General features: G+C 34.0%; 3 protein-coding genes across 3 annotated transcripts; all 3 read left to right on the forward strand.

Annotated features, from left to right (window-relative positions):
* The first annotated feature begins 620 nt into the window (after window positions 1-620).
* Window positions 621-6,065, forward strand: LOC139094228 (insulin-like growth factor-binding protein complex acid labile subunit). Its single transcript, XM_070645203.1, has 5 exons — window positions 621-1,285; window positions 1,466-1,557; window positions 3,027-4,488; window positions 4,920-5,031; window positions 5,118-6,065. The coding sequence occupies exons 1-5, from the start codon at window positions 1,213-1,215 to the stop codon at window positions 5,821-5,823; spliced, it is 2,445 nt and encodes an 814-aa protein (XP_070501304.1). The 5' UTR covers window positions 621-1,212; the 3' UTR covers window positions 5,824-6,065.
* A 524-nt stretch (window positions 6,066-6,589) lies between these two features.
* On the forward strand, window positions 6,590-7,198 carry LOC139094241 (uncharacterized G-patch domain protein DDB_G0278987-like). The gene has a single exon (XM_070645215.1). It carries the CDS (start codon window positions 6,590-6,592, stop codon window positions 7,196-7,198), a length of 609 nt encoding a protein of 202 aa, XP_070501316.1.
* Window positions 7,199-8,014: 816 nt separating this feature from the next.
* LOC139094229 (protein maternal effect lethal 26-like) lies at window positions 8,015-9,944 on the forward strand. Its single transcript, XM_070645204.1, has 2 exons — window positions 8,015-8,120; window positions 8,686-9,944. Exons 1-2 carry the CDS (start codon window positions 8,118-8,120, stop codon window positions 9,886-9,888), a joined length of 1,206 nt encoding a protein of 401 aa, XP_070501305.1. The 5' UTR covers window positions 8,015-8,117; the 3' UTR covers window positions 9,889-9,944.
* Window positions 9,945-10,117: the final 173 nt, after the last annotated feature.

The following is a 10,117-nucleotide window of genomic DNA, read 5'->3' on the forward strand; positions in this document are numbered from 1 at the left end:
ATTTTTATTTTCTGTTAGAAAGAGCACAAAAATTTCAAAGTAGCCATTTATTGTGACTAATAACTAACACGAATGAGTAAAGAAGTGGAAACATGCTTCATATGTTGATATTTTGATATCAAGTTTTTAATAATTTTTCATACAAAGTTGGCTAATACTTCATTAAGTGATTTCTGCATGCTCTTGTGAAGTTTTATGAGAAAATTTTTCTAAAAGATTAGTTTTACAATTTAAAACTTCGGGTTTTAGATGGTTAAAAATTAAAATTTGAATCTAAAATTAAGTTGGTGTTAAAATTTTAAAATTAAGCATTAAAATTAAAAATTTAATTTTTAAACTAAACAAAAATTTAGTCTACTCACTGTGTATTATTTTAGAATTATTCAATCTATATTGATATGGGAAAATAATGAAAAGCATAAATCATCAAATGCTTCTACAATCCAACAACATCCACCTCAATCATTCTCATCATGAAAAGCAGTATGCAAAGGTATTTTCACCCATAAACACATTCAAATAAACATTGTCTTATCTATTATATCACAATTCTTTATCTTAGCTGATAAGCGTAAAGTGAAATTCTTTTTTCACAATTACTTTGACAGTTACGTGCGAAACTCCGTTGCATTAAGACTTTTGTCGTGTTAAAAATCAATTAAATTTGTGAATAAATTTAATTAGAATTGATTAGAAAGTTGTCGGTTCCATTGGTGCAGATAAAAGTGAAGAAAAATTGATAAAAAATTGTCAAAAAAATCTATAAAAATTACTCAAAATCGTGAAATTAAAAATTGTAAACCTAACACACCCAAAAATTTGTTATTTCAACAATACCCAAACATTGTGATAAAAAGGCAATAAAAGCTCATGAAACAAATATGATTGCGCATCTAGTTGATGTATTTCGAATCGTGATAGCATTTTAAAGGCAATTTTTTGTGACTTAATTTGAATTAAATCCTTTCGGCAAAAATTTAACAGCCTTAGACGAAATAGAAAGTGTATGTGACCATTTTGTTTTCTGCATATCAACCTGCCTGTGACTGATAAGAAGTAATCACTGTTTACGTTATATGCCATGCGATATACGTTTATTTGCAGCCTGACTTAATCATCAGATATTTATTTAGAAATTTGTTCATATCAATAAATTCACTTTTTTTTTTGTTGTCGTAATCTGTTGCTCAACCTTTATATTATTTGAGTAAGATGCAACGAATATTGACTTTTGTGTTACTGCACGTGCTTTTGGTGAATACTTTTGAGTCAGAGAATTGTCCAGGTGAGAAAGTTTTATTCATTAATTTGCAAATTGTTTGATAAAATGCTATAAACTATTGATAATACTGAAATTGGACATTGATTAATGCATAAATGTCTATTTATTGCTTATTATCCAATAAATAATTGATAAAGTTGAAAGAAAATTATCCAATAAATTTTATTAAATCATAAATTTTAGGTGACTGTCATTGCACAATGGATGGATCGCTGATGCTTGTGGATTGTTCAAGTTTGGAGTTGTCGGAGCTTCCAGATTTTGAGGATAATCAGGTATGAAGTACTATCGACTCATCGTTAGTCTGCTTATGAAACGGTTTTAGAATCAAAAAATTAGCAAGCTTCATTGATATTTAATTACTTACTTTGCTGGCCTTATAGATCATCTGAGATTCATGGCCTCTCTCTGTTGGCACCTTAAGCTAGCACTATCATTGGCTGCCCTTTGTCAATTACCAATACCAAAAGCTTCATTGATAAATTCTTCAAATTTTCTAGCAAATTAAAGAATTATTCCAAAAATTTTGGGAAGATTGACCCCCAAAATCATCCCTACCTCCTTAAATACACTTTTGCAAGTTGAATCTGGAACGAATTTTGAAGGAACTTATAAAGAAAATAGGCCAGAAGTTGCTCTAAATTGCAAGTTTCCATCAGAATCTCTTGTCATTGACATGAAAGCTTCAAAACTTCTCTGATATAAATATCAATCATAAAATAATCTCATAGAAATTGCGAGACTATAACATTGATAAACTAGTCTAAAAATTCACAAAAATGATATTTGTGTAAAATAGACACCGTTGATTGTGTTCTTATCAGTCCTTAGAACTGATTCATTCGAGTAATCCCTCGCTCATATCTTTTTACACATTAAATAATTATTCACATTTTTTTCTTGGCTGCTACTTACATATGTACATACCTTTGAATCTTCTTTATCTTAATCATCGTTATTGTTAAAGTAAATAAACTTTTCCGGTGAAAAGGTACACACCTACTTGCTTTAGATATTTTAGGAATTTCGGTGAATTAATTATGTGAATTTTTAGAAATTTCTGTCACTTGCTAGTTCTCTTACAAACTTAATTGCCGTGCAGATCAACTGTGATCCATGGCCTCCCTCAGACGTCACTTAATGCTGATTCTATCGTCGGTTTCCGCCTACCAATTGCCAACACCAAATGTTAGTTCTCAGTCTAGATTAATTGCATGGAAGATATGACTCTATAGTTCGTTAACAGACCTGAATGACACAAATTAGTTAATCGATCCAAAATCCAGCAACAGTCTGGCTTGACTCTCACTTGGTTTAGAGTCAGGTACTTGACTCACACTATTTCAGAGTCAGGCACTATGTCAGAGTCAGACACGATGTCAGTGTCAAGATTTAAATCGTATCAGACACCAAATCAGAGTAACCTCGTCCTGAAATCCGACTTTTAATAGATTAACCGATATTGGCTATTCGGGAGAGTCAACGAACCCATATCTAGTTACAAGATCATTTTGCTTTGTTCCAAAATCACAGATCCCCCTAAAATAGAGCTTAACATATAAACGACCTTACCTTATGAGATAATTTCCAAAAATAAAAGCTTGAGAGCGTGCCACTTAATGTATATCTCTAAAATCTCAACGTCATCAATGAGCAATTCCTATTTTTGTGTTATATCTCATGTTATACCACTTATAATCTACATTTACAACCATTACTCACTAAACTAACTCTTAAATTTTAGGTTCACATTCTTGATCTCTCCAAAAATCAATTCACCATGATACCGCCACAACTTGAGAAATTTGAATACCTGCAATACTTAGATTTATCAGAAAATCAGATCCAAAAACTCAAACCAAATTCATTAAAAGGATTAGTGACGCTTGGGATGCTTAACTTGTCCAAAAATAATATCAGCAGTTGGGCTGGTATCAATCCAAACACATTGTTGGCACCGGCTGTGAGTTTACGAGAATTAAGCTTGTCTGGAAATCCACTGACAAGCTTCTCGTCAAATGATGAGAATTTATTGATTGTTTCCAAAAGTTTACAACTTCTTGACTTGAGTTACTGTAAAATATCGAAAATTATGGGTCAGCAAGTGCTGCGTGGAATGAGTGAACTTAATCACTTGATTTTGGCGGGAAATCAAATCAGAAGTATTTCAGACATCGAGTCAGACAGCTTAATGACACTAGATTTGAGCAATAATCGATTAACAAACTTGATGCCAACTATGTTGACTGGATTGCCAGCATTGACGTCATTAAATCTAGCAAGGAACTACAGATTGTCGCTAGAAAATAAGAATGGAGAATTTGTCCATTCAGTGTCGTTAAGGAGAATTGACTTGTCATTTTGCAACATGGATAAAATTGAAATTGATGGATTTCCAGCATTGACAACAGCAATTTTGAAAGGAAATATGCTGAGACAATTAACAACAGACAGTTTTGTGAACAATCAAATGATAGAGAACCTCGACTTGTCACAAAATTCAATAAATTCAGTCGATTCCAATACTTTTAAACTCATGAAAAGACTCAAAACTTTAAACTTATCATATAACATGATTCCAAGAATCGAACGTGAAGCTTTCAAAGAAAATGAACTTTTAACTAAACTTGACATTAGTCGCAACTATCTAAGTCGATTCAATAGAATTACAGCACCATCATTGACACATTTGAACATGACATGGTGTGAAATCATGACAATTGAACATGATGCGCTGTCTGGATTCCAGGAACTCATTTCTTTGGACTTATCAAATAATTTAATATCAGAACTGCCAGACTTTCTAGCATCAAGCTCACTACAAGTCCTTGACTTATCAATGAACAGAATGGTAACAGTCAGGAACTTTACATTTGCTGGATTTCCAGAACTACAAACTTTAAAACTTGCTGGAAATCGCTTCACAACGCCATTCAGAAGAGAATTATTCTCAGAAAATCCATACCTAGCTGAGATATCATTGAGTGACAATCCATGGCAATGCAACTGCAATGACCTCTATGGCTTCTACACATTTATCACCGATCCACCAGCTAAGGTTTGGGAGAAGCAATCACTAAAGTGTCAAAGTCCTGAGAATGTCGCTGGACGAACTTGGGAGAAAGCCTGTTTCTTCACATGGTATCCACAATCGACAATGGGAAGAACGGAGAAAATTTGGACATTCTTTATGGTTTCTGTTATTGGTATGTAGTGTAGATTTATTGATTTTTAAGCTTTGTGGGGTTGAATGCTCGGTGTGCACTAGAATATGTCCTGAAATTTGAGTCGAGTGCCGTCAGCTTCCTTAGCGAATGGACTCGACATCACTAGACTTGGAGCTATGGTTGCTATACATTTCGAGACACACATGAATCCCTAGTGGACCAAAATACTTTAGAACTTGACATCAACTGGACATTGACTAATTATACCATATTCATGTCTATCCCGGGAACGTTTTGACTCAAGTGTGTCGCGGAGCATAGTTTGAGATGCACAGTATCATTCCAATAGAAGTGACCAACACCAAACCTAGCAACACCTCCTAACTCAACTTCCAATAACTTCAAATCACTTCCTCAAATTCCACGAAACACTAACAATTATTCACTCACCTTTTAATTCTTCTTTATAGCATTTTCATGCTGTATGTGCCTCATAATGTCAGTAAGAAGAGCCATTGAAGGAAGAGCACAAACACTCAGAGAACAAGAACGTGAAAGAAATCTTGAGGAAGGTCGTGAAATGTAAATAACATAAACTTTATTTTTCATCACAAGCAGCAATGCCTTCAGCTTTAATGACTCTTTAAAATTTATTTATATTTTTTCAGTATACGTCAAAATCGAGTGAGGATGCAGCAAGAAGCACAACGAGACGCGCCAGATCCAAGAGAAACAAGACCGCCATGTTATTCAGATGCAATTCGAATGCCAAGACTTGATGCTAGTTTCGCGTCATTGAATGATTATGGACGAGCAAAGAATAAGGCAAGAAGAAAGGATGAAGATGAAGAAATTGATGAGGATGTTCCATTGAGAAGGAATCGATGCAGAAGTGAAGAAATTTTGTCAATGAGATCCACAGTTAATGACAATAATGGACGTGCACCACTTCGAGTACATCCATTTGAAGGAGAAATGAGAGATTCTCGTCCAGTGACAACGCAATCAGGACATGGAAGTTATGAGGAAATTCGAAATTTTAATGAACAAAGTGTGACAACTTTAAATGACAGAAGTCCATATGCTGCACGAAGACAGACTGGTGGTGCTCAACAGACAAGAAGTAACAATGCGCAGTCAAGTAGAAGCAACAACAGTCAGCAATCCACAAGTCAATCCCCAGGACCATCAAATCAGCCATTAGAACTGACAGAAAATCATTTTGAATCACCAAAACATGACGACACAACGATTGAGGAACGTGAAGGCAGCAATGAGTTTATTACATTTGAGATTCGACGACAGACAGATTACATCGTTCCACCAACAAATGCAGACACAGATGAGAGTGGAAGTCGACCTACTAGTTTTTAGAATTTATTTTTATTTATTCAAGCTTAGTTAAATTTGCTTAAAAATTGGGGATTGTCGATGTCTGAATATTATGGTGTCTATAGCTTATTCAGACCTAAATCTAAAGGACACTCATGGATTATACTCTAAATTATTACAAAATCCAATGACATCGAGAATTTTCAATTTAATTCCTTCAATATTAGAATTAATTTTAATCTTATTTAGTCACAATAAAGTATATGATACCTTTTAGCAGCTAACGCCATCTGTTGATGAATGGAGAAGATAATTTTGAGATAAGCTTTACTGTTACAGAGAATTTTAAGTTTGACTCTAAATATTTTACAGATTTACAGTCTTTGAAGAGCACAAGAACAGAAATTATGGCAGCCAAGTGGTGTCAAGTCGGTATAAAGTAGGATATGATATGAAACTAGAACCAAGTTGGCATTACGGAGTTCCTGCGCTATATTTTTTACTTGTTTTGTAGAGTGTGACATCCGGAAGTCGTAATGTGAGCATGGAATTGTAAACCTCAATCTTAGCACTGTCAGGAATTCAAACAGAACTGGAGCTTAACTTTGATGATGCCAAAATTCACAACCATTCAAAAACTTGCTATAAAAATCAAAAATTTCCTATAAAAATCCAAATTTTCCCAAATTTTCATCCCAGCAATCTTTGAATTTCACAAAATCATCATTACAAATTTTTCTTTCGACCAGTTCAGTCGACAAATTTAAAAGTTCTTCCAAATTTATCACCGTTTTCCAAAAATTTCATCATGATTCGCATCGCAGCATCAAGAATCTTAAGCTTTGGAACATTAGGACGACGACAATTATCAACAAAAGGCTTCCAAAATTGGCTATTAACAACAAGTGCTGATGAACAAAAATCAGAAGAAATTGAAATTCCACAAACTGGAATTTCAAAGCCATCTGAGAGAACAAGTTCAACTATTAAAGGTGGAAGTGCTGGTGCTGGAGTTCAGAAAGATGGAAGCAGTAACAGTACAAGTCAATTAGTGAAAATTGACAATTTCAGTCCTGATTCATTGGACAATCCGTACTCTTACAAGTTAAAGTCAGATAAGAAGGATGAAAAGCAGAATATTCAGAATAAATCATCATCACCGCCATCAGCAAGCCATGACAGATCAAAGAACAACGAAAAGTCACAAACCAAATCCAAAAAGCAATCAAAAGACCACAAAAAGAAGCCAAAAGATGAAAAACCACCCAGCGATGGAAATAACAACTCAAAAGAACAAATGTGCAGTAGTCACAACTCTATGGTACCACCTTCGGACGTTCTCGAACAGCTTAAGACTTTTGAGTTACAGTCCAAATGTACATCGTTTCATATGAAGAGTGCCGGTCATGACAGATGAACTTGATGTTGTGTTATGGATAGAATTTAATGTATATTGGAAATAAAGATTTAGTTTTTGGATGTTTTAGAGTAAATTGTTGTGTATTTTTTGAATTTGATGGGATTTTTATGGAATTGAGGTCTTGGAGAGAGGTTGATAGAGACCAGTGATCAGAGCTCAAAGCCGTCTGAAATTTTGTATGGAGTCGACTCGACTTTAAATAAGTTTTGAGTAGACTTCGAACTCTGTTATTGGTAAAGACAGCATTTGGTGTTAGTAATTGGCAAATGACATCCAGCTATAGATCCAGTTTTAGACGCTAACTTAGAGACACCATGAAACGCAGATGATCGGCTCATCCAGCGAAGTAACTAAGTAAGTGTATGAAATAAAAGCATTATAAGGCAGCACAAGCGCTATTGTGGTGAATTTTACTGGTGTCTTGGATAAGTAATTCGCATGCATGCAACTCTCAACATGCCTTTGAGGGACCTTTTATTGGTTTACATGCAAATTGCATTCATACCTTAAGCATGTTCTTAAAGTAAAAGAAATAAACAGTTTAGTTCCTATGAAACTATTCTTTTAATAATCCAAATTATCATATAATCCCAGAAAGTAGTGTACCTTCTATGTGTGACTTCCGGGAATATAAAATACATCCATAGATTTGTTGACAAAGAAAAAAAAAACGTTATGTACCTGAATGTGATGTAATTGAGTACCTGATGCTAGTTTTTACAGCAACTGTCCAACTGACAAAACTTTGTGCTCAAAACATATTCAACGACTTCTTGAGATTCAAGTTTGCTTTAAATAACAACCAATAGAGCAAAAATTAGTCATACAAAATAAGAAGTTTTACGATAAAACATTTGAACGTTTATTTTCTTCATCATCAGTGTTCAAAACAGCGTCTGACCGAATATTTGTTTTAATGGTGAGTAATGGAGCATGAAAATTTTTTTCTGTGAAACACAAGAAGAAGTGATTTTTGAACATTCAAAGTATATTGTTTTGTTGAGAATTTCAAAAGAATTTCAGTCAGTATCAGAAATTTGTGATAAAATGTAGAAGACTATCTAATCGTGTATCAATGGCTATAAGTGTTCTAGGAAAAATATTGTCAAAACAGCAACAAAACACAGAAATGACTAGTGTTGCCCATTAAACTCCGAGTAACACAACTGAAGAAGACTCCGTCACGGAGCTGTTAAGGCTCTACTAAACCTTTCTAAGTACTATCAAATGGTAGCCTCTGTTTGGCGTCTATATGACTGCCAAAAATAGACGGCTTCCATTGAGTGTTAGCTTAGGAGGTTTAGTGAAGCCATAAATGCACCGTATCGGAACCTTCTTCATTTGCGTCGCTCAGGAACGTAAATAAGCTCCAAAATTCAGAAAACATGACAAACTAGTTTAGAATCTCGTCAAAAATGACGAATATCAAGTCATACAAACTCCGTAAAGACCAGAAACATTAAACTTTTATTCTATAATTTTAGGGCAGCTCACTTTCATGCACATTTCATCTCAACGATCAAGACTACAGCTGTCATGTCGAAGACCAAATTATTCCTGAAAATGACGATCTTAATCTCAGTGGCAAGCATGTAGACAAAATGAAGGATAAAGATGTGACAACAGTTTTGTTCAACAACTGCACAATCACAAAAATACCGAAAGGACTTACAAAATTGTATCCAAAACTTGAAAGTTTGGTCATTCATAACTCAAAAATTACAGAAATTACTAAAGATCATTTGACTGAATATAAGAGCTTGAAGAAGCTTGATTTATCAGGACAAGAAATTGAGTTCCTGCCTGCTGACTTGTTTGAAGGTTTTGAGAATTTAGAGCATGTTGATTTCAGTAAGAACAAGTTGAAGCTGATTGAACCGAAAATTTTTGATGGACTTAACAAGCTTAAATTTGTGAATTTAGAGTTCAATACACATTACTTCCTGCTGTACTCAAAAGACTCTGACAATCCATTAAATACAAATCTTCAAGAATTTAAGAAGAAACTTGTCATAAAATATCCATCAAGTCTAGTTATGACAAATAAGGAAATAGAAATGCGAGATTTAACTGACAATCCAAATGATGAGGATGAGCAGCATATAGCAGTCAAAATCTCAGAATCAGTGCTAATTGCCAACCTTAAAGCCTTTTATGAACATGACAAAGACTTTCGAGACTTTACAATCACAATTTATGATCGATTTTTTCGAGTCCATAAGTCAATCATAGCAGCACGAAGTCCAACGCTGGCTGAAATTTTGAGGAACAATCCAGATGCTGAAAATTTAAATTTAGTTGACATTCCAGTGGGCATTTTTGAAAAAATATTGAAATTTATTTACACTGCTGAACTTCCACAAGATGAAGGAACTAACTACCTGCATCTTTTTGCTGCTGCTGGAAAACTGAAAATTGAGGATTTGAAAAATTATGCAGCCTCAAAAGTAAAGAAAGAAATTAACACAGAAAATGCACTTGACATTATAAAATTAAGCAACAAGTATGAGCATTATGGATTGAGACAGAATGTCTTTGATATGCTTAAGAAAAAATATTCAGAAATTAAGTTTAAGGACGAGTGGGCAAATGATGTTGAAAAGCTGAGGGAAGTTATGAATTTTGTCAAAAAGAAGGAAGAAATTATTCTAAAATTAGGAACAGAATTTGAGAATTTGATGAGCTGAAAATTGAAATTTTGGATATTGACATTTGCATGCCATATCAATTTATGTACCTACATACCTGCATCAAAAATAAATTTTATGTATTCCTTAAAAATAATCGTTTGAAGTTTGAATTATTTTTTCATGTCGTATGTAGTTTGTGTCCAGAATAAGATGTTAGTTAGTGAAGCTACAAGCATGCGATTTCGCATGCATACGAATGTATGTGAATTATTTTGTTCCGTATTTC

The sequence above is a fragment of the Chironomus tepperi genome, unplaced genomic scaffold (assembly GCF_022539635.2).
Source record: "Chironomus tepperi strain 1889 unplaced genomic scaffold, CSIRO-AGI_Ctep_v1 contig_353, whole genome shotgun sequence".
In the NCBI taxonomy this organism is placed as follows: Eukaryota; Metazoa; Arthropoda; class Insecta; order Diptera; family Chironomidae; genus Chironomus; species Chironomus tepperi.